The sequence below is a fragment of the Helobdella robusta genome (assembly GCF_000326865.2).
Source record: "Helobdella robusta unplaced genomic scaffold HELROscaffold_5, whole genome shotgun sequence".
NCBI lineage: Eukaryota > Metazoa > Annelida > Clitellata > Rhynchobdellida > Glossiphoniidae > Helobdella > Helobdella robusta.
This window is the reverse complement of record NW_008705254.1, coordinates 2,831,392-2,856,265: the sequence shown is the minus strand read 5'-3', so window position 1 is coordinate 2,856,265 and position 24,874 is coordinate 2,831,392. Positions and strand designations below refer to the sequence as shown.

The window sequence follows — 24,874 nt, the reverse complement described above, 5'->3', positions numbered from 1 at the left end:
TGCTCTATCTGTGCCAAAAAATCTCTGAATATTTCTGGACAATTGAAGTTTTGTGCTGGGTGTTGTTGATGTTAACCAGTTAACTGTTTACTTTTTTAAATATTATTAATTAAATCCTAAATGTTTAGCTTTAGTGAGACTTCAAAAATAGAATAATGACAGAAGCCTCCTGATTTAAAAAATTTTTCTTCTCTTCGATAGCAAGAGAAAAAGGAATATGTAATCTGAGATCTGATTTGAGGAGGATTCGGATCAGATCAGAGGAGACTAGGAGTGGGAAAGCTGGGAGTAAGAATTTTTCAAATTTTTGAATGATTTTGACCGATAACAAGCAAAAAAGCTAACAAATTTTGACTTAGATTTAACTTCGTTATTTGTTTACTTCAATAACGTAACGAAAAAGTAATTCTTTTGAATAAAATTCACCAATATTAGTTAAATTAAGAACACCTTCCTCACCTGTTCTTCAACTAGCCGATTTTTGGTTTAGTTTTTAAAAGTAAAAACTCTTGAGACCACTGAATTACAAACATGGAATTGTAAACTTTAAAATTTTGAAATTTTTAAAATTCAATGATCACATTATGACAAAATCGACTGGAAAAAAGTTTTATTAAAAAAATAAAAAAATAAATAAATTTAAATAATTTGTTTTTCAATTAAGAATATATTAATCTAAGCAGCTAGCAAAACATAATATAGTTTTAATTTACATCACTTTCAAAACTATTTGAAGTTGATGCTTACTTTTAAAATTGCGCTTAGTTCATTTTTCTTAGTTTATACAGTTTATATAATACTACAATACGTTTATGAATAAAATTGAAACTTTTAACTTTTATTTTTATCTATTTAATTTTTAATGGGGGTTTTCCTAGCTGGAGCAGAGGTATCATTTTGCAATTCGCATCGTTAATAATTTTTCAACTTTATATAAAATATCAATTGTTATCAATCAGTCTTCTATATTTAAAAATGGTATTTATTTCCTATTTTATTTACTTACACAGTTTTACAACACTTATTGATTCATTGATTGGTACTTGATACATCAGATTGAGTGTTACATTTCTACATAGTACATAACAATGAACAAGTCTTCAAAAACAAGGATCTCCGATTCAGGTTTAGGTTTTTTGCCTAAGAAGTTGAGGAAGAACCTGATGGAGTTTCAGAAAGAGGGAATATTATTTGGATTGGAGAAACAAGGAAGGTTTGAAGAGAAATTTTTTTCATATCTATTCAATAATATAATTCAACCTGTTATTGTTTTTTGCATTTTTATTAAACAACTGACATCTTCCACAATATAACTAATTGATGTGTGCTAAACAATGAATATTTTTTTAACTTTTTAAAGGTGTTGGATAGCAGATGAGGTAGTATGTTGTTGAGATTATTCATTGTTAGTTTGTTTATTTTTTTAGTTTTACATCAAGCCTTGAAGCACTTTTTATGAGCCATTGTTACAATTAATAATTATTACTCATTTATAATCCAATTAGGTTATTGTAAATAATTATTATTGATCTGTGTCTGATTCATAAAGCTTTATCATTCATGGGTTCTTAATTGAAGCTTTGTATAGCTATTTTGTATGTGGATGAATTACAAGAAATTCAACCATATTTAAAAATTTTTACACTTTTTGTGGTTTTCATAAGTTTTTGTTCAATTAAGTTATTTAGTTGTTTGTTCTAAAATAAATTTCTTCTTTACACCTCATTGTCTCAGATGGGACTTGGCAAGACACTACAAGGTCTGTCGGTAGCCTATCATTATAAACATGAGTGGCCTCTCCTGATTGTCGTTCCATCTTCTCTCAAACTCCAGTGGGTCGATGAAATTGAAAAGTGGCTGATCGACATCGAGCCACACACGATCAATGTGATTGACAATGGTTCGGACATCAGGTTCTTTCTTTTCTTTCAAATTGTTTGGTATGACTGATGCAAAATTTTATCATTTAAAAATATCGTCCATTAAACAAAAAAACAAAAATTTTCTTAATTTGTTTGAAGTGGAATTTCGAGAAGTTTGATAACAATTGTCACCTACGGTCTGCTGAGGCACCCAAGCAGTCGAGGGGTACAACAAGCATTGTCCAATCAACAGTTTAAGGTCTCTTTATTTTCATCTTACAGTTCATGCATTTTTTGATAACTGTGTTGTTCACTACCTAATTTTCTTCTTTTATATGTATTAATGTTTTGTATAATCTTAATGTCAATTTGATGATGGAAAGGTTATTATACTGGATGAGTCGCACTACATAAAGTCTCGCACGTCATCCACCACAAAATTTCTCGTTCCACTCATTCAGAATGCAAGCAGATGCATTCTCCTCTCCGGCACTCCTGCACTCAACTGTCCTCAGGAGGTTTGTTCAAGTCAATTCTGTGTATGTCTGTGCAAGTCTCTGTGTGTGTGTGTTTGTCTGAGTCTGCTAGTTTGTCTGAATCTGTGTGTGTCTGTGTGTGTTTGTGCGAATCTGTTTGTGTATGAGAGAGTCTTCGCAAATTTGTTTACATATATATATATATGTATATATATATATATATATATATATATATATTCTGTATATAGCTCTTAATCTAGCTCTTCAATTATTAATGAATGACATTATAGGCATACATTTTTTTGATAACTGCATCACACACACACACACACACACTCATTGATACATATGATGTCTACAATTCTATGCATTTGAGCCAGGCTTGTGTAAAATTGATATATTTGATTGGAATCATCCCAACAATAATTATGTGCACTCATAAAGTGGGATTCACCTGTAGTGTATGCTTTGGTGTTTTTTTCGGGTTGACATTGTAAATATGCAAGCCATACTCATTATGTTCATTTAAGTTTTCATCTGATTTGAGTTATTTTCCAACTTTGTTTCTGTTAGTTACTTTAATTGTCGGTTATGTATTATTTATTATATTATACCTACACATCACTCACTTCTGCCAACACAGCTCTATCCACAACTGGATGCACTCTGTCCCAAACTTTTTCCTAACTGGAGCTACTTTGCAAAGAAATTCTGTGATGCCCAGTTCAAATATTTTGGAAGACAAAGAAGATGGGTAACAAAGTTGGTTCAGTTTCATGAACTTTCATTTATTTAATGTTTGCTGATTGTCTTTGCACAGACATCAGTTGCTGCTTTGAAAGTTGATTGCAATTATAATTGGATTGAACATAATTTGATACATGAAATTGTTCTGTTTCTGGCATACAGTGGGGCATGTAATTTGGAAGAATTGGAAGGTGTATTGAAGGATGGAGTGATGGTGCGGAGGATGAAGAAAGATGTTCTGCATCAACTTCCCGATAAGATCAAGCAGAGGATATTGTTCAGGCTGCAACGATCAGATGTTAAAAAGGTGGCAGGTCGTTGGGATATGTGAATGTTTGGATGAGTGGATTGAAAGGCTGAATAAATTGTTGATGGGTTTAGTTAGTCTGGCTTATATATTTATAATGCCACTTTGAATGTTTTTAAAGTTTGCATCTGAATTCAACTGATAGCTGAAATGGATGTTGTTACAAATCACTTACTCTATAGCTGTAACAATTGTTGTGATTAAATAAAAATATGATGACGATGACGACGACGATGATGATGATGTTCAGGAGATTGAGTGTGCCCTGGATGACCTGAAGAGCATGCTGTTCAAGAACAAGATGACATTGGAACAATTGATTATATTATCATCATCATCATCGTTGTCGTCCGTCTGTGACGTTGGTTCTCTCAACCAAATTCGATCAGCAATGACCCAGCTGTCCATGTTGACCTGTAGAGCGAAGGTCATTGGTGTTTGCTGGCAACATCATTTAATTTTTTCTAATTCTTTTATTGTTCATCAATCAAAAAATCAAATCAAATGATACAACAGCAATACAAAACATGACTTTCATACCAACAGAGCTAACATGTTGAATAATTTTTGCCAGGTTGGTCCAGTTAAAGAGCACATAAAAATGCTGTGTGAGTCCGAGAGTTTGAAGTTTATTATCTTTGCTCATCATCGCATAATGATGGACGCCGTCAACGATCAGCTGCTTGATCTGAAGGTTCCATTCATCAGGATTGATGGACAGGTGCCTGTGTCAGATAGACATGTACGTTGGTGGGATTGTTGGCATTTTGTTACCGCACCTTACTTACAAAGTTCTTGCTAATATTTTATTATGATAATATGATATAATCTGATATAATATAATATGATATGATATAATATAATATAATATAATATGATATAATATGATAATATTATTAATAATATTATCCTCGGATTACTTTTCACTGATGTGGTTACAACCGATTTACATTTGCAGCTACTGGTTCAAAACTTCCAGAACAATCCATCGACGAAAGTGGCTCTGTTGAGCATGAAAGCTGCAGGAGTTGTTAGTTGCGTCGCTTGTTACGCTATTTATTGCTGTTAATGAGGGCAATGATTTTAATGTTATGATGAATTATTATATTATTAATTATTATATTATGAATTATTATTATGATGTGTAGAAACATAATGGAGGGGTTGTTATTTGAGATTTTGTATGCAGATGATTTAGTCTTGATGGCTGATAGCATGGAATAATTGCAGTTAAAATTTGACAGATGGAAAAGTGTTATTGAAAAGAAAGGGTTAAAAGTTAATATTGGTAAGACGAAGGTAATGGTGAGTGGGGAAGGTGGGGAGCGAGTGATAAGTAAAATAGACCCCTGTGGGGTATGTGACAGGAGAGTGAAGGCTAACTCGGTATTGTGTATAGGATGTCAGAAATGGGTGCATAAGAGATGTAGTGGTGTGAGGGGGGCACTGAAAAAGGTGGAAGGCACGTTCAAATGTAAGAAATGTGTTCATGGTGTGATTAATAGGACGGACGCAAGGACGGGGTTGAGTGGTGGTATTGAAAGAGTGGAAAGCTTTGTTTACTTAGGGGATAAGCTGAACGCGGATGGAGGATGTTTGAGCGCAGTTACGGCTAGAGTTCGTGTAGGATGGATGAAATTTAGGGAACTGGGTGGGGTATTGTGTGGAAAGAAATGGTCAGTGAAGATGAAAGGGAGGGTATATAAAGCATGTGTGAGAGCAGCGATGGTATATGGTGGTGAAACTTGGGTGTTGAGGAGAGAGGAGGAAAGTGTACTGCAGAGGGCTGAAAGAGCTATGGTGAGGATGATGTGTGGAGTTAAAGTGAAGGATAGGAGGAGTAGTACAGAGCTGATGTCAATGATGGGACTGAATGAGGACATTGTGACATTGATAAGGAGATCGAGATTGCGGTGGTATGGACTGTGTTGAGAAGGGATGAAAGGGTCGGGATTAGGCGAGCGTTGGAGTTCGAGGTTGAAGGAGTGATAGGAAGGGGTCGTCCGCGATTGGGATGGAGAGAGCAGGTGGAGAAGGACAGGGTGAAAACGGGGTTGCGTGATACTGAGGCGAGTGACAGATGTGGATGGCGTCGAGGGGTATTTCGGTTTCATCATAGGTAGCCAAACGGCAACCCCCGATCTTGGGGAAAATGTCGTCTAAACATGTGTTGTTGTTGTTGTTGATGAATTATTATAGTCTGAAGTTCATTACTACGTCGATATAATATTATTAGTCTGACGATGCTTAACTCTCAAAAGATTAGATGTATTTGATATGAATTCTACTTTTCGTGTGCAGGGTTTGAATCTGACTGCCGCCTCATTGGTTGTATTTTGTGAACTTGATTGGACGCCTGGCACAATGGACCAATGCGAAGATAGGGCTCACAGAATCGGTCAGAAATCAGCTGTCAACATTCAATATTTGATTGCCATTGGTTCATTGGATGAGTGGGTGTGGTCAGTGCTGGCAAGAAAAGTAACAAATCATTATCTTTTTTCTTTCATTTTGCTATATGAAACGTGTTTTTCCAAAATTAGACTAAAGTGTTATCAGTGGCGTTGAATGGAGAGAAGAAATTGTTGAAAGTTGCGAGAGGAGATGAGACTGTTGAGCAACACTTGAACAATGTTGAATTTTGTGATGTACAACCGACAAACCTATCTTCACAACATTTGAGACCACTGCTTTCAACGCAGGTTGTCACCGAGATAACATTATTTTTCACTGATTGTTATTCACAATTCAGCTGTTTTTAATACATCAGTAAATATATCAATGATGAATGATACCAGAACAGTAACCTTAGACCAATTTTTGTAAAGTTTAGTTTAGTTCAGTTATTGTTTATTGTTGATTTTAGTAACAGCAACAACAACAGCAACAATAATAATATTATTATTATTATTACTGTTATTATTATTACTATTATTGCAGCCAAGCAGTCAAAAGTTACTCATCGACTTCTTCCACTCACCGATATCATCATCAACACCTCTATCAAAATTTAAAACTAATAAAAAACTCGGTGATGATGACAAGAACAGAAGAAATGATAATGATGATGATGATGATGTGGCTAGAGATGATGATGATGATGGTGTGGCTAGAGGTGATGATGTGGCTAGAGATGATGATGACGTTCTCATTGTTGAAGGAAGTGGACCTCTTGAAAAATGTGACGTTGAAGAGAGCTTCGGTACTGCAAATGAAAATAAATTTAATAAAAGTTTGGATGAGAATTTTGTACATTTTAAAAATGGATTGCTTAAACGGAGATACAATGATGATGACGACGACGACGATGATGGTGAAGTTGGTAATGATGATGATGATGATGATGAGGATTTCGTGACGACTAATAAAAATAATAAATCGAAGAGTCGATTTAAAAGGAGGAAACTCTTTGATGACGTCAAATCCTCCACGGATCAGAGTAAGAAAATTAAAAACAATAAAAATAAGCTTAGTAACAAAAGTCACGTAAATAATAATAATAATCACAAGTTAAAAAACAATAATAATAATAATAAAAGAATTGTAACAGACAACAGTAATATTAATAAAAAAGCATGGAGTTGTGTATTTTGTACTTACCTAAACCACTACTTGCTGTCAAGTTGTGAAATATGTGGCAACAAAAAATGCGATAATAATAATAATAATAACAACAATAATGCTACTAATAAAAATAATAATAAAAACATAAGTAGTAACTCTGGTAACAAAAATGCTGCATGTATTGATTCTAATAAAGTTGCCGGTAATATTTATAATCACATTCATAAAGGTGATGAGGATGATGATGAACGAGTTAACGGTGATGATGATAGTAAAGGAAATATAAATGATGATAATATTGGGAAAGACAAACATAATGATGTAGTAAGTGAAAATAAAGATGATGACGATGATTGTCGCAACCGACAAGCAAATGATGAACTTCATATCTCTGATGTTGCGGATGGTTTACTGGAGTATGGTTCTACATTAACCAATCGTAATGAAAGTTTCAATGATGACGAAGATGATGGTGTTTGTGATGATTGCATGGAAGGAATGGCTGACATTCACTCCTTCTCCTCCCACGATAATGATGATGAAAAAATATTGAAACTTGGTGATAATTCTCACGAGAGTTGCTCTGAAGGAAAAGTTGTGAATGACGATGGTGCTAATATTTCTAGCGACGCTCTCATAGACAATACAACTTACAGCGAAGCTGGTACAGGGATGTTTGATTCCTCTGTGTTTGCTCATCACCTGTTGCAAATATCGTCAGGATCGTCTTCAGATGGCTCGCTGGCAAGGAAGCAGGCAGATGGAAATGATCTTCTTGCAAGCACTTCCTATGCTACAAATGTCCCGAAGACGGCAGAAAGTTCAACTGACGTAGAGTTCAAACCTTCTGCAAACTTTCGTGAAACTGATGTGCTCAACAAAGTTTTGGCCGAGGAGAGGTCTCTGTCAGAAGAAACGGCGGACATTAAAACAGAATTGAAAGAAAGCAAAAACAGACCTGACAATTTCGAAGAGATTGTTCCTACTCCACTCAGTGATGTTCTTATCAGTGAAGATGATGATAACGATGAAGATGATGATTATGATATTGATCACGAATTTTTGATGTTTAGGTGTAGCACGGTATCCAACAGAGTCTACATATACGACGAGGTTTGTAAGGTGGGACAGTGACGAGTTTACTGCTCCACTTTCATGTTCCTATTTGCATGCATGTTTTTTTGTTTGTTTGTACGCGTGTGCGTATGTGCAAATGTAGATACATGAATCAATGTAGCATGTGTGGTGGCACACGATGTCTTTAAAAAATCTTTCACCCGCCAATATGTCTGTCATCTTCACTATGCAGACAGGCAGATATTTGAAGCAGCACTTTGAGCCACCTAACATCGAATGCAACTGTTACGATGGTCTTTCGAGGAACATGAGGAAAAGTAGGCATTTGCACCTCATCAAGAAATTTGTCAGGGAGTGGAAGAGGTGGTTGGGTCTACGTTTATTAATTGACATCCTTACGATGAATTTTTTAAAATTAGCCTCTGCTAATTTACCTCAAAACAAAATTTTTACGTGATTTCTTGAATTCAGTTTAACGGAAATGAAGAGGCGAGTGGTGGCCTCATCGGGCGACCTCTTCATCAGCGCCCTCGTCCACTACGACGGCATCAAAATGAGGAGGAAGTCTTCGGATAAAAGATTCACTAGAAATGTTGGTGGCTGTGGTTTTGTTCAACATACGCACTGATGTAAATAAAAATAAAATCGAAAAATTATATAATATTATAATATTTTTCACGATGCATATTGGAATACTTACACGTTATCACCATTGAATTTATGCGTATTTGATTAGGTTGCATTTATTTTATGAAAAATTTGAAAGCGTGCATTTTAATACTGGCGCATATATTATTTCCCACGTAACATTAGTTAGATGTTTCCAGTGAGAGGACGCCAGCGGACAAGAACAACAGGTCGGCAGTGACGAGTTTGATGAAGTTCTTCAATAGGAAGTCCCTGGACGATGGGGGTGCTGGTGTTGGTGGAGGTGGAGGTGGAAGTTTTTTCGACAGAACTAAAATCAATGACATTGAAATTTGCAACGTCACCAACAGCAATAACAGTAACTATAATAATAATGATAATAACAACAATGATAATAATAATAACAACAATAATAATAAGAAGAAGAAATATGATACATCAGCCAATGAGGGTAGACTTGGTATGAACGACTCAACTTGCAGTTATGTTTCATGTACTGGGGAGGGTGATGACGACGTGAATGATGCTGACCCTGACCACAGAAGAAAGGCATCGAGCGATGGAACAGTTAAAGAGGGCAGTGAGCCGTCATGTTTACAATGTAAGAAATCTGTTCCTAGTCATCTGTTGAAATCATCATCATTGTTGTCGCCATCGTTACTATCGCCACACGAACAACGGAGGCTTATAAGGTTTTGCAGCCAAAACTGTGAAAAAATATTTAGGGTGGGTTTGGCTTATTGCTGTTGGTTATTTTTTTTCACTACACGTTGTTTGTTATTGATGCAAATAATGCTCAGTTCAAGATTAGGCACGCGTCTGTACTTTTGTTACTGTGCATTTGCGTGTTTGTAGTGTGCCGATGGGTGGGGCGTGTGTCTGTATGATGTGTGTCAACTTTTTTCATGAATCGTAAACTTTAATAAATAAGTACGAAACTAAACATTGAAGATAAATGTTCAAATAGGTTAGGCAACAACATCCTATAGCAATAAGCATATGACAAACAATGTAAACAAGGTTAGGCGAAAAACAAAAACAAATAAACAACTAACAAGCAACATAAAACGTCACAAAACAGACTAAAAACAGTGGTAGTTACATGAGAAGACAAGTGTACGAGGCTGAACGTGGCGTGTGTCAGTTGTGCTCTCTTTCTGCCCAACAGATATATCTTGACATCAGGTTCAAATATTTAATCATTTGATCATTTTTGATATTTATAAAGATATTTATAAATTTTTCTTCTTTATTTTATAATATTAGCGGCCTTGATGTTTAGAAGGTTATAATATATTTGTGATGATATTCTAGTTATAATATTAACAATTATTGTTACTGTTATAACTATAATTATTTGACGCTATCAGAAATACAACAAGCATGGAGAAACGAGCTCAGTTGATACAACAAAGTCCATATGTGAAGTTGGACGTTCAGATGAAGGAGAGAATGATTAGAAATCCGCAAGAGGGCTTGGTTAGAATTCTATTTAAATTTGGTCTTAAATGTGGAGAAATCACGTGCAGTCTGAGATGCGTTGATTGCCTATCAACACGCTCTGTTAATTTGCCGTTGATTGATACGTACATCTGAGAAATAGTAAAGAGACAATTGAAATTGTAAAAAATTGATATTATCCAATTTTTGTGGCCACGATGAATTTAAACTTTTTTTAATTAGATTTTTGTTTGTTGAACAGTTTTGGCATGTGGACCACGTGACTCCCGTGTTTGCCGGTGGTGGCGAGTGTGACATTGATAACCTGAGAACGCTCTGTACCATTTGCCACAAAAAAGTCACAAAGGAACAGTTAATTAATAAAAATAAAATAAAACTCATTAACGCAGCAAAATCGTGTAAAAACATTTCCTACTTTTTCAAATAAGTCGTCTATTATCTACTTTTATTTTTATTATTTATGTAAATAAATCATAATTTATGAATGAATTTTCATTGACTTGCGTTTCCGTCGTACTGAAATGAGTTGTCTATCTCATAGACTTAGTTAAATTTTATCAGTTATTAAGCACCCCATAATTTTTTACAACTTAAAAGAGTCTGCTCGCTCGCTTTTTTAAATTTTAGTTTTTGCATGTTCAGGTTGTGGCTTGAAATTTTATCGAGACTGACGAAACGGTATTTATTATCAAATTTTAATTTCATATTATTAGCTATCCGTTTTTTATTTTTTGATTATAGCGTTTTCATTAAGTCAAAGATCCATCCTGGGTGAAAGGTTCGTTTTAAAAAAGTACAACAATCACGATTCGTAAATCAGCGCAACACCCAAAAGGCGACAAAACGACAAAGCACGAACATAAATAATAAATGGACGCTTTGCACAGCAAAATTCCTCAGTAAGCAAACTAGATAAAGTTCATTACATTACAAATACAAGACATGAGTACCTCCACGGCTGTTAACACAGAAACATTTTCAGCCAAAGATGCATTACCTACCACTGAAAGTGTTACATCAAAAAGTGCATTTGAAATGGTATGGTAGGCATTTTAGATTTTATATTTCAGTTTTTAATTTTTACTATTTTACAGTTAGTTTATGTTTTTTGCATAATGAAAATATGTGTGTATGAGAGATACATTAATTTTAATACCTTATGATTATAGTATTATATCTGTATAAAATAATTAATAAACAAATGCTAGAACTTACTTGCTGGCTGTTTCTTGTGAAGTGAAGTAAATAAAATTATATATGTGTATTGCAGATTTTAAAAGTTGGAGTTGAGTAAAATGATAGTGGGTATGCTGTAAAAAAAAATTAAATACTAAGAATATAAATATAAAGTTAATTAAACTGAGTTTGATAGGGCAAGAGGCATCTAACTGTGTGACAGGTTTCATAGCAAGAAATCTGTGTGTAAATGCTCTAAAATGAATTTTTTTAAGAAGTTTTTTAATATTTCATTTATAATTTGCAGTTCATTTTTTATTATAAAATTATAGACTAAAAATTTTTGGGCTAATGGAAGAAATTTCACAATGACTTTAGTTAATAGGATGTAATACATTCTGTGCATGAACACAGTAATGTAGTTCTTCAGTAATGTCTTTACATTAGTCAGCAAATTATAACTAATAAGAAATTTTTACTAACGGGGATCTAAATACTTTATAGAATTTTTGTAACATAATTGCTTTTCAAATAAAACATTTTTGTAATAAGTTTTGGAGTATGAAGTTATTAGTAATGAGATTTTTTTAAAAATCATTTTCCATTTTTAATTAAATAACTAGAAACAAGTTTACATGTCTGTGGCATGGTCAAATGAAAAAGTTGGCATAACATATTACGATGTTGATACCGCAGAACTCTATATGATGCATGATGTATCTGAAATTATGCAAACAAATGTTTTCAAAAGAGGTTTTTTTAAAAATTGTTTAAAATTTGATTGAGTATTAATTTTTTAATTTTTTTTGTTTCAGCATTTTCTCAAATTCAACCCATGGGAATTATAGCATCTACTAAAGATAAAGAGAAAGTTATTCAGGCAATGCATGAACTAAGTACTGATATGCATTTATTAAACTTTTTGATGATTAGAGATGTTTTCATAATGATTTCTGATTGCTATAGAAGAGAATGTTGAGATAAAGGTCATTGAGAAGATGGTTCATATTTTACCAAGCATTGATTTTGGTAATTATTCAATATTATTCTTTTATATGCATTCATAGATTAAATAATGATTAACTGTTTTAAGCATTTGTAGGTTTAAATGCCAGTTTAAAATATTTTAATGTGGCACAAAATTGTTAAAAATTTGTGTGATTTTATTATTTGTATTAAATGTTAACAATTGACATTGATAAATTGAATGAGTTAATAGGCTTGCATATTAACTTTATATATATATATATATATATATATATATATATATATATATATATATATATATATATGTATGTATGTATATATATATAACTGAATCTCAGAACTGGTCTGTATTGCTCATTTGATGCCAAATCACGTTTTCCAAATCTTTTGTGAAGTTATCCTTTATTTTTATTATATTATTATTTCAAACAAGCTGTCACTACATGCAAGAACAGACTTCATGTTATGATCTCTCCCAACCTGCCAAAACACATGACTGAGTCTGAAAAGTGCATACACATCTCAACACTTATACAAACTGATAACTTTAGCATGGTTTTTATTTAGATTTGTCTATTTCCTTACTTTTTGTTGTCTGATCTTTTTTATTTTTCAATTTTGTTTTAATTTGAAATCATTTTTATCATGGTGTGCTGATGTTGCTGGTTCAAATTCAATGAAAATAAAACTTGTCAAGATGAGAAGTTTGGGAGGTTTGCTTCGTTATCTTGAGAAAAACAGGATAGGTAAGTAGTCTACGTAGCTTAATTTACATTTATTTCCATATGAATTTGTTAAGTTTTGTTTCTTTGAAAAAGTGGGATGGATTTGTACAATGTAAATATGTTTAACTTTTTTTGATTGTACAATTGTTTTATAGTAATAGTGATAGTAATAATAATTATGATAGTAGTAACAAAGTGGTTGATAGTAAGTTAATAACCAGTTAATGAATTAATTAAATTAGTGTTCATTCATGTTAACCTGTATTTACCTAATCAAGGTAACTCCAATTATTTTAAGTTCATGTTAAAAAACTTATGTCTAATGATGATGAGGTTCTTTATTATTTTGACAAAGGTGTTGAACTAGAAGCACCAAGTGCTCAAATACCTGTCTTGGCTTTTAAAACATTCACATTGTTAGTAAATATTTTTGTCATAACTTCTGTTTAGCGTTTTTTGAAAACTCCATTATTAGTTAACAATTGAAATGAAACAAGCAATTGAATTATATCATATCTCGGGCCATATCACTATAACTTTGTCATATCTACCTTAAATCATACTGTACCTTTATCATTATATCATAGTTTGTCAACATCAATAGTATTTGATATTATTTTTCTTAGGAAGAACTTTCTAGTGATCAATGAAAATTCATTCAGGTTTGTATCATGGTTCACGTGCATTATTAAGATTCTGTCATACTTATCGTTATATATTCGTTCACCTTTCAAGTTGCATGTATTTTTATTAGATGTTAGCTAGCATTATAGTGACTAGCCTGGTTTATGTGTGGCAACTGATACATAATATTACATTAACCGTTATATAATGCATCGGAGACTTGATGTGATGAAATGAGACGTGGTAATGTGGTAATAATATGATAATATAAAGATGATAATGGCATGTAAGGTTGCTTGAAAGTTATGATTTCAACTTTAGGGGTTTGCAGATTTTCGTTGAGGAGTTGCATCCATCGGGACTCGTATCAACCAGCGAAAGGGAGGGATTCAGTCTGTTCAGTTCGGCTATTTAAATTATTCAAAATATTTTAAACTCTTGAGCTAATTACAAAAATTTTTTTGTATGGTTGTTAATAATTGCTTATGACAATCAGTTTTAGTTTTCAAAATGCTTCAAAAATGTATGATTTTCTGAAAAAATATGTTTAATAAAATGGCATCGCCGTTATAATCATTACCAACTCATAACTTAAGTCGATAATTGGACATTAAAATTTTCTATTTTATCAAATGACCAGGCGTGTTGAATAAATGCAAATCAGCAGTTGGCAGTAGAATGCTCAGGTACATTTTATATTTCATAGATCATTCCATTCTTCGTGATCTAAACTTTTTCAAATGGAGTTACATTTGAGACTTACAATAAATTTAATACGCCACCTATACACGATAAACAGAGAGTGGTTCAAGCATCCTCTCAGCGACATAAACACCATCAAAATGCGACACAAAGCCGTTGAATATTTTTGCAGGCCATCCAGTTTTGAAATTGTTCAGGCTATGCAAAACTCCATAAAAAACATGAAAAATATCGCAGTGAGTTGGTTTAGTTGTTAATTAAATGTTGAATCGCTGATAAGCTTGTACTGACGACAATCATGTGCTCATTGTTTAGCCTATCATGAAGAGGATGTTACAAGCCCAGTGTAATCATTCAGACTGGAAGACTCTGCACAAGGTTTCTGTCAGAAATTTCATGAATAAGTGGCATTATCCGCGCTAGGAATTTATTTAAAAAGAATTGGGATGGCTGCCATTGTTATTTGCATTACTAATTTTAAAAAGTTGATTGCTATTTAATCCAGACAATAATAGCATGTGTTTCTTCCTACGATATCCTTAGCCACTCTGATTTCTTTGATGTTCAGATTCTTGCTCAAGTGAACAAAATTTTAATTTATAATCATTTTAATATAAGTTAATTTTGTTTAGACGACATTTCATAAATGAAATGTTTTTTACATGGCCCCATTATTATCAAAGTCTATGATTAAAATATTTTGTCAGCTTGGAGATTACATTCGTGAAAGTCAGTTGATTTCATTGGCCAATCTTATATCTCAAATGGTATTTGTTAATAACTTATTTGGTGGATAACCTTATAACATTTGCTCTGGTCATTTAAAATAATTCTGAAACGTTTAAAACATTTATCTAAACTTTTTAACTTTTATTTATTTAACTGAAGGTTGATTTTGAAGAAACAGACATCAATCAGAGGTTTACAATGAAATTTGGCATTGATGAGGAGCTCGATGAAAGTCTCTCCTATTTGTTATTACTGTATTAATGAAACAAAATCAAATAACTAATTTAATATTTTGTTACTAATTTTGTTGGTGCAATTCAACAGAGTCGTTATTATTTACTTAATTAACATAGTAGTTGATAAATCATCTCTGAGATATATTATTAAAAAGCATGGGCTTTGCATGAACAAAACTTAGAGAAAAGAATATACGGTAGTTTGTCAGTGTTGATGCTCGATGTGTGCAGGCAGGAGTGTCAGACATTGCCATCATTTATTCAGGGCTGCAATGTTGTGTACTTCCCGCAAGTTATCTTCATTTATTGTTTAAGTTTTTGCGTGAAAAATTTCTTGAATTCAACGTCTAAACTCTGAAATATCATTTGTTGTGAAAATTCATGTGAAATAGGAATTCATTCTGCTGGTACGTAGTCGTTAGTTTTATTATAATTATTTTAACCCCTGTGGAAACGGCTAAACCGATGATTGGTAGCAATAAATTTGCTTTATCACACTCACAGATATATAATATATATATATATGCATATATATAGCGTGGATATATGTTTGGTAGATTGGATTCTTGACGAGCATTGAAGAAACAGAGAACATGAAAGCCACCAAGGATTATACCATTCCTTCCAAAGAATACTTAGTGTGTACCTCTCACCTCTATTTCACTTGTATCTTGATATCGTTTGATTTTTTGTATCAAAAATTAATTTTACGACTGTTCATTTGGACAAGTTCTTTTGAGTCTCTTGTTTGTTCAAACATTTTATATTAATTTTCAGTTTGAAGCCAACGGGAAAGCGTACTACAAGTCGGAACTGACTAGAAGTAAATAAGTAGCCATTGAAAAATTCAGTTGTAAATAATGAATTCAAAAATCAGTTAAAATTTTTGTTATATGAATTTATTTAATTTGTTAGGAGGCCATTTCAATAAATGTGATATATTTTGTTCAAATTTTATTGGTTTTTACTATTAAAGACCGTTTATTACATTTTAAGTTTAATGCATAATGGAGCAACTGAATAGTTGTGTTATTCAATTTAATTTTTGAAACACTTCTTGATTACAGATCTTGATAGGAAGTATGGTGATTTGAAATGCATCATAAATGGTTGGCAGTGTATTAATCTATTATTTTCTAATAAGTTGCTGGAATTGCTTTAAAATTTTTGAGTTAAACCCATCATCAAACTGGTAAGATAATTTTAGGAATAAATTATATTTTTTTAACTGCCGAAGATATGGAAATGAGACATATGCACAACCTTCAAAACAAAATTTTAGAATCATCATCACTCTTGATGAACATTATCAGCTGTTTTGCTGAGATTGATTGGTCAGTTGTTTTATGTACATATATTTTTTTTATATTTTTATTAGCCACGATGTCAGAAATGACAGTCTTTCCTGGCTCTTTAAACACGAATTTATGTCTGCATTTACAAATACTTATAAAAAAACAACTTTTTCTCCCAGAAAATGAAATTAATTGTTGCTCGAATAATAAATTATATTAATAGTTTGCTGAGTTTTGCCTATAGTGCTCGTGTGAACAATTACGTGAAGCCAGTCATGGTGAAGGATAACATTATCTCTATTAAAAATGGAAGGTTTCAAAGTTTTTTATAATTTAATTTTGTTAAATTTCCATCTCCGTATACCTTCTTGTTTTGTATTTTTTCACATCTTTGGTAAAAAAAGAACATCAAATGTTAGCTTTTTATATAACTGCTGTTTATAATACTTTTAGCTGTTATTTATTTATCATTGTTGTTATATTAATATCACTTAAATTAACACACGTTAACGCATGCACCAATATAAACATATATCTGTACGTACATAGATATGTATAATGTATTGCCTTCCAGGAGCAAATTGAAATTATATTGTTTTGTGCTAATTTATTTATTTGTTGGTTTTGTAATACATTTATCAATTTAAAGACATCCCTTGTTAGAATTAAGAGATACATTTGTACCAAATGATGTTACCAGTGGTTCCCCACATAAGATACTTATAATCACAGCAGCAAATGCAAGTGGCAAGAGCGTATACTTGAAACAGGTGACTAATAATATTGATACTGTAAATATGCTTCAATATTAGATGAACATTTATATTGAAATGACTGAATGAACGTTTGTTTTATTGATTGAACATTTTACCCAACAAGGTAGGTCTCATTATTTTTATGGCTCAGATAGGCAGTTTTGTTCCTGCTGAATCAGCTACACTGGGAATAATTACTGAAATTTTCACACGTCTGTGCACCGTGGAAAGCATTGCGATACCAATGTCTTCTTTTCTTATTGACCTTAATAACGTTGCACTGGCATTGAAGTCTTCTACACCAAGATCGTTGATACTCTTGGATGAATTTGGTCAGGGAACTCAAGAGGCTGGTTGATGTTTTTAAACATTCACCATTATTTGTGTTCTGTGAAATTTTTTGTCAATCTCGGCGTCTTATTGTTTTTCTCGAGTCACTTGATCCAACATTTTAACGTTGTATTTAATATTAAAATACTTTGTCTACCAGGAAGATGGAGCTGCTTTGTTAGCTGCCACAATAAAAAGTCTTGATGACCGGGGAGATAACTGCCCTCATCTGATTGTGTCCACCCATTTTCATATTCTAACTCATTCAAAGGTTATTGAACCTTCTAATCGAATAAAGTTTATGGTTAGTTTGTCATTTTTACAAGACATTTAACATTTCTATTTCAATTTATATAAATTTATTGTAAATCAAGATTTTTTTATGCTAAACGGGATTTCTTTAGCAATAGACTACAAATCCACCTAACTAAAAACCAGCGTCCACAGCATTCGAAATAACTGCTGTTCTTGTGTTTGTGTCCTGACTTCTTTATGATTATCTAGATATTACCATTCTCGCAAATTCACGTAAATTGAAAACATTTAAATGAAATCAACAGACCCTGGCCATAATGGTGGATGAGAACGATCATAACAGCCCATTAACGTATCTGCATGAACTAAAGGATGGATATGCTGGTTTTTTTTCAACTTTTTTTCATTTTTATTCCTTTTCATCTTGAATGATTTTGTGATATTTGTTAATGCTAATGATTTGATATTTAACATAAAAGAACTCTATTGTTTGTTGTTTTTGCGTTTCAGATTGTTCATATGCTCTAAATTTGGCAAAAATGGTAGGATTACCTCAAATGATGATTGACAGGGCACTTCAGGTTGGATATTCATTGTGTTGAAAGAGCACTACAAAAAACAGAATAAATAAAATAATAATTTTGGGAATTATTTTCTTAATTGATTGATTGATTTCAAACATCCTGAATAGATTTGGGAATACAAGAAACAAGGTCTGCCCATTATGCCTGATGTTCCAGAAAGTGACAAGCAAAAATATGTTCAGATATTTGATAAATTTTTAGAACTTAATGTTCAAGATGATGAAGAAATTATGTCATTTATAGAATTTGTCAAATCACTGACCTTCGAAATAGATATGTGACGAGAAGAAAATTTATAATATTGGTTTTCATAAACTATTATGTTTGTGATAAATGTATTACATTTTTATATATCAAGGCTAAAAATTGAAAAAATATGATCGTTTCTATATCTATATAAACCAAATTATATTAAAAAATTAAATAAAACTGTTACCGGTTTGCGTTAATATCAGTTTATTTAAAAGACTTCATTTTGAACATTAAATTTCGACAAGACATTGGATTACAAATTCCATAAAACGATTACTTCGAATTATGTTACCAAAGGAAAGATGATCTGAGAGCAGTTACTACCAAAAAAGGTTACATTGAAGTACGTTATACGTAAAGCGTGTAAAATAACATTACTAGAAGTGATGAAAAGATCGATTATTGGAAATTTCAGCAACGTGATTCGAGTTGATAAAAAGATTAGTGAAACAGTCTACAATTTAAAAATCCATATAAAACAAAAAAATTACATTATAACAAAAGTCAAATTGGTAATATCATTCGGATGATTGTAGTACAATTAATTTATCTATACATCACAAGAATATATTTGAATTAAATGAGAAATTAAGGCAACTAAGAAATAATTCCTCACATGGGCTGAAAATAGCAGAACCTTAACAATCATGAACAATGAGGAACATAATATCAAATTGAAAGACTGAAATTTAATACGAGCACATTTTCAAAACCGATTAAATGTTGAATTTAATTATGTTAAAAAATAATGAAAAACAATCGTTACATTAAAAATAAGATGTTTCGAATGTAGTATTCATATCTATATTTAGTTAGTATTATATGAGGTGATGTAGAGTAGTTCATATGTATATGGTAGCTAGTGTGAGATTAAACATTCCCTGTTATAGGCATACTGTGGAATGTTTGAAATTAAGTTTTTCTGTGTTTTATATATGCTCAAGCTTTTTGAAAATGCAAAAACTAATTTAGAATTTTAGTAAATTCAAAAGTTTTATATGGAAAATTAATTCTGAAACTGAAGCAAACAAATTCTAAAGAGATTAACTTACCATAACTTGAATATGATGTAAAGAGTTAAATATAAAAAATGATTTTGTTTTTTATTGTTACAGCATTTACAAATTATAGATGAGTGGAACAAAATTAAACTACATTGAATGAAGCAATATCATTGTTTTATAAATGTAATGAAGAAACAAAATAATTAACATGCGATTATTAATTTATTGAAGCAGATTAGATGATGGAAGTAGTCAAAAAGTTGAAGAACAAATAATGAGATAATCTTTGAACAAAACCAAAATTATATCAAGGGTCGAGATGCTGGTGTATATAAATCATGTGCTCAATTTCTGAACAAGTCATCGTAAGGATTTTTAAAGTGTGCAATAAATATCAAATACTTTTTACTACAATAAAATAAATAATAACATAACAACAGAATTAGAATAACATTAAATAAAGTACATAAGTTAAAATTATATTAAGTTGAGTTTAGCGGATAAAATATAACAATGATATAAAAGTAGATATTCATTTCACTTTCATTTAGATTCCACCTTATTTTATAAGCAAATTAAAAGTTGTAAGTTAGTTGCAGTTGCAATCATTCCCCACATGTAAGTACCATTATTATCCTATTGATGATTAAGACAGCAGCGACGGTGGGTAAAGATGCATATCAATGTAGTAATCGAGCAGTTTTTGAATGGCTTGCTTGTCAATGTACGGTCGCTTGTAAGTGAAGCCAGTTTGCTCGATCAACGATCCATCAATGTTGCATTGCTTGTTACCAAACAACTCCTGAATGTTCAATCAATTTTATGCAACAACGCAGTGACAGACAGATTTGTGAACTAACTTCATTAACGTGAGGGAACAATGGAGTGCTGTATATGCCATCTTTTATGCATGCACTGGTCCACGGTGGCAAGTGTTTCTCTGTTAGCTCACCGACAACTTCTTCTATGTTTAACTTGAAATGCCATTTGAACACTATTTTATATTTAGAGTTTCGACAAATTCTAAGTCACACAATACATGTTTGTTGAATTATTTTATAATAACTCGAATAAAATTTTTTGAAGTTAAGAATAAACAAGAAAATCAATTAAAAAACGAACTGACAGCATTATTTTAGAGCCAAAAATTAAGGAAACAAACATGAAAACCTTGGCAATATTGCTTGTAATGGTTCCAAGATAACTGCACTCTATGCCAAACATGCTACTTATTGCATCTGAGATTAAACCTTGGGCTAGAAAAATTAATAGTCCAAACAAATATAGATTGAACAGAATAAGTAGGACTAAAATTGAAAAAAAGAAATAAAAGACAAAACGTACTAGTGTTAGATTTATCAGCCAAATAGTAAATATTTTTGTCAGTGTCATTGATACAGAGGTGGTATATTGCATGTACAAGGTCTTCAACGTGCACCGTGCTGTATTTGTAGTCCCGCGTCCATAGCATCTTATATGAAAATCAAAAATCAGCTCTTAAACTGATGCTCAAACTGTGCAATCCGTTCTCTGTGGCTATTTCATATGCATAAATAAATAGGTATATACGCACAAAACACATATTAAAGTACACACACATTCACATACACATATATAATACCAATATTTATTTACATAATTGAAAAACTAAAAAGGTTAGAGAGATCTGAAAAGCATATGTTTAACAGAGATCTTTGATGAAGAGACGATTGGTGATATTCAGGTTAGATGAATGTAAAGAGGAAATATGAAATAAGCCGAGTGAACAGATGGGGATTCGTGCAAGCAAAAAATATGGCATTGAGATAGGTCCAAGTGAATAAAAAAGCAAACCAAATTTAGATTTAGCATGAGTGTTAGGTGGAAGAGTGGCGAACCACAGATCATCACAATCATTAAATGTGTATCAGTCAATAGTAGTATTATATATCTTTAAACTGCATAAACCAAAAACAATTTGTATCAGTATTTTTAAAACCTGCATGCTTGCTTTAAGCTGTTTGCTGACACCAGCCAAAATCAAGAATGGCACTACAACAGTATTTTATAATTAATTACTTCAATAAAAATAAGTCACCGATCAATTATTATATTATTGTTTGAAAATCATCCTAACACTGGTTAACCAGTGAAAGATTTTAGTAAGAACGCAAGCATTTTATAAAATGAAACATGACGATGAATTGAAAACAAACTGAGGCCATGTAGATCACCATCCCCGTAAACAACTGCACTCCTGATAATGACGTGCTTCAATCCACTTATTGCAGGCAGTTCTTTCTCCACTTTATATTTCTGGAGAATGACTTGAGTCGATGGGTCAACGTAATCAGATGTGCAGGCATCTGCAAGTGACTGATTGGTAGAAAACAAATTGTATCCCATCATGCACAGTGACATATTCAATAAATAAATTAACTTCAGTTCATAAAGTTTGCAGTTGACTGTGTGCTCGTTTTGAATGAACTGAATGAAGAATGAATGAAAGGTTGAATAAATACTTTTTCGTAAGAAATAAGTTGAGCAGTTGACAACTCGATATAACGTTTGATGTTGCGTTTAGCGGATTCTTTAGCGCAGTTCATACTTAACGTGTATATGCCGTCTTCATAAACCTTTAAAAAATTTTTGAATTTTATCATGAAATTTTTAATTACACTGACAGGTGTGAAAGATTAGATTATAAATCAAGATTGAATCTCTATCAGTTTTTATTTTATTTTTGTACGTCTGATTAATTAAACATAGTAACATTAAACTACTTTCAGTGATTGATTTGGTTTTGTTTCGCCGGCGCAGTTGATGACATAATCGAAATCTACCTCCTTGTAACATTCAAAAACGTTTGAGACTGATTCTGAAATTGTATAATGCACTGTCACAAACAAACAACACACTACTTTTAATATAAACACCAATCTTTCAACTTAATAAATAATTATTTAAGCATAGAAAAATCAAGCATGTATCTGTTGTAAAATTTGTGAGAGAAACAGAAAATTGATCACGTTGTTTCCAACAGGTGCAAATTCTAAAGTAAGATCTGTAGGCTGAACCATGCCATATCAAACGATCATTAGCAAAGTTTTGTACTTTCATAAATACGCGTAACACATCATGCGATGGTGTAACGGTAAAGTGCCTGTTGCACCACTATTGTAGTGACCAGATTCGATTACAAAGAGATCCGCGTCAGTCACATGTAATGCGTGTGTGGTGCGTTGTTTCGCGTCTATTTACATGCACTGTGTGTGTGTAGTTGATAGTTTGATACCTATGAAAAATGCTGGAGAGAATTGAAAAATACTGACAGTTTAACACCTAAGTATTAACAAATCAAAACTGATTCAAAAGTTAAATATTATTTATATATACTAACGAATTTTTATAAGATCAGCTTGCATGAATTCAACATTTTCAAAGGACTTTCTGTGCCTGGGACACAACCAAGCCATTTCTGGTATAACCTTATCAACGGCTATGATCTATGTGAAATGAAGCAATAATACAATCAATAATGCATCCTTCCTCTGTGGTGAATCTAATCAAGCTTCTTCACTGTCACTAGACAGACAACATGACACCAGCATAGTAGAACATTTATAAAGAGCAACTTCAGTGACCTGGTTCGAATACAGTCTCTGCTCAACTTCAAGACAAAATATTTTACAATGACTGATGCAGAATTTGTTGGTATCTTAGGAATGTGCATGCACAGCACAAAAGACTTTAGATAAATTTAACTTTAGTTCATGTTTGGGGATTAGTACTTCTTCTATAAAAATATAAGTAACTCTTACTGAAATTGTGTCAATTAATTGAAAAATAAACCTAACAATTCTCCCTGTCCTAATTATCAAATTTGCTATCATAATTAAAGGGTAATATAATTAAATGATAAAATAACAGACAGACAGGAAGTAAGATAAAACAAATACACCATCAACACTTAAAAATTATCTTCCCAGATAACAGAATGAATGCTATTTCAATTTTTTGCTGGTAATGCGAAATTTATCTCAAATAGTAATAACATTTGAATGTTAATAATTTATTAGCCAAACAAATTTCATCTTTGTTTAATTTTTTGAAGAAACAAATATTATAAAAACTTTGTTGCAACTGATAGAGAGATGAGTGTTAATAAATAATCAATAATAGTGTTAAATAATTGAGTAAGTAGCTGGTGTACATGAGATAAACAGAGATCCATAGACATATTAGTTAAACAAATGATCAATAATGTTAAATAAACAACTAAGGTGCAATCTGAATAGAAATAATCTGATTAATTAACTAATCATTTCAAGCCAAGTGTAAAGACTGTATCTAATTCTGAAACAGTTTAACTAATTAAAATATTCAGCTCATTAACATTTTCATCTTTCTTTTTTTCACCATTATTCAAACTTTGGAAATCTACACACATTCATATCTCCAGTTAAAAAAATTAAATAATCATGTTTACTTCACCCATTAGCTCTTCCAGTGCTTTAAATAATCAAGCCCACACAAGATGTCAGGCACTTAAATACGAACATCAGACACTCACAAACACTAAGTCATCTATTTGAGATATTTGATATTTAATTTAAAGACATTAATTATTATGAACTTTTGAAAGTCATTTTTAAAAAATCTATTGGTCTTTATTTTTACACAATCATAATTTTTGTCATTATTGAAATGTTGTTTAGAAATTAAACTGTAAACTAAGTGTGTAAATTAATGATTAAACCACTAAGAAATCAAGAAAGCAAGCATGCAAGCAAACAAACATGCAAACAAACAAAAAGAAAACAAACAGGCTAACCATAACAAACTTAATAAAAAAAACTAATAAACAGCTCAAATGTATTACCTTGTTGGCTAATTCATTTTGAACAAGATAATCTATCATATGTCGACCTATGAATCCAACACCTAATAATTTTTATTTTACATTAAAATGTTGTAACACAGTGTGATGAATAATTAATAGACATTTATCTAATTTCTAATTATATTTATAATTTATCATTTCATTAATATCACCTTTTTCATTAATTGAATTTAACATTTAGCATTTTTTCATTTCT

General features: G+C 31.9%; 3 protein-coding genes across 3 annotated transcripts; 2 read left to right on the top strand and 1 right to left on the bottom strand.

The window, feature by feature from the left end:
- Positions 1 to 1,088: 1,088 nt before the first annotated feature.
- Positions 1,089 to 10,604, top strand: HELRODRAFT_189194 (hypothetical protein; the record flags this gene model as incomplete). The annotated part of the gene is made up of 19 exons (XM_009027258.1): positions 1,089 to 1,213; positions 1,361 to 1,382; positions 1,735 to 1,913; positions 2,022 to 2,121; positions 2,246 to 2,380; positions 2,982 to 3,100; positions 3,248 to 3,392; positions 3,643 to 3,819; positions 3,967 to 4,113; positions 4,351 to 4,422; positions 5,694 to 5,873; positions 5,936 to 6,094; positions 6,333 to 8,069; positions 8,266 to 8,396; positions 8,505 to 8,625; positions 8,847 to 9,407; positions 9,763 to 9,866; positions 10,052 to 10,160; positions 10,384 to 10,604. The coding sequence occupies 19 exons, from the start codon at positions 1,089 to 1,091 to the stop codon at positions 10,567 to 10,569; spliced, it is 4,509 nt and encodes a 1,502-aa protein (XP_009025506.1). The 3' UTR covers positions 10,570 to 10,604.
- A 2,398-nt stretch (positions 10,605 to 13,002) lies between these two features.
- Positions 13,003 to 18,821, top strand: HELRODRAFT_163376 (hypothetical protein; the record flags this gene model as incomplete). Its single annotated transcript, XM_009027257.1, has 17 exons — positions 13,003 to 13,051; positions 14,295 to 14,340; positions 14,454 to 14,592; positions 14,672 to 14,734; positions 14,862 to 14,936; positions 15,245 to 15,317; positions 15,504 to 15,613; positions 15,879 to 16,050; positions 16,389 to 16,430; positions 16,559 to 16,655; positions 16,840 to 16,929; positions 17,266 to 17,386; positions 17,496 to 17,724; positions 17,866 to 18,005; positions 18,262 to 18,340; positions 18,467 to 18,537; positions 18,648 to 18,821. 17 exons carry the CDS (start codon positions 13,003 to 13,005, stop codon positions 18,819 to 18,821), a joined length of 1,770 nt encoding a protein of 589 aa, XP_009025505.1.
- Positions 18,822 to 20,442: 1,621 nt separating this feature from the next.
- HELRODRAFT_68427 (hypothetical protein) lies at positions 20,443 to 24,720 on the bottom strand (the record flags this gene model as incomplete). Its single annotated transcript, XM_009026980.1, has 10 exons — positions 20,443 to 20,598; positions 20,657 to 20,770; positions 20,967 to 21,052; positions 21,141 to 21,267; positions 21,775 to 21,827; positions 21,992 to 22,151; positions 22,298 to 22,411; positions 22,556 to 22,653; positions 23,176 to 23,281; positions 24,658 to 24,720. Coding segments are annotated over 10 exons (1,077 nt in total), but the record flags the coding sequence as incomplete, so codon positions are not given.
- Between the last annotated feature and the right edge of the window lie 154 nt (positions 24,721 to 24,874).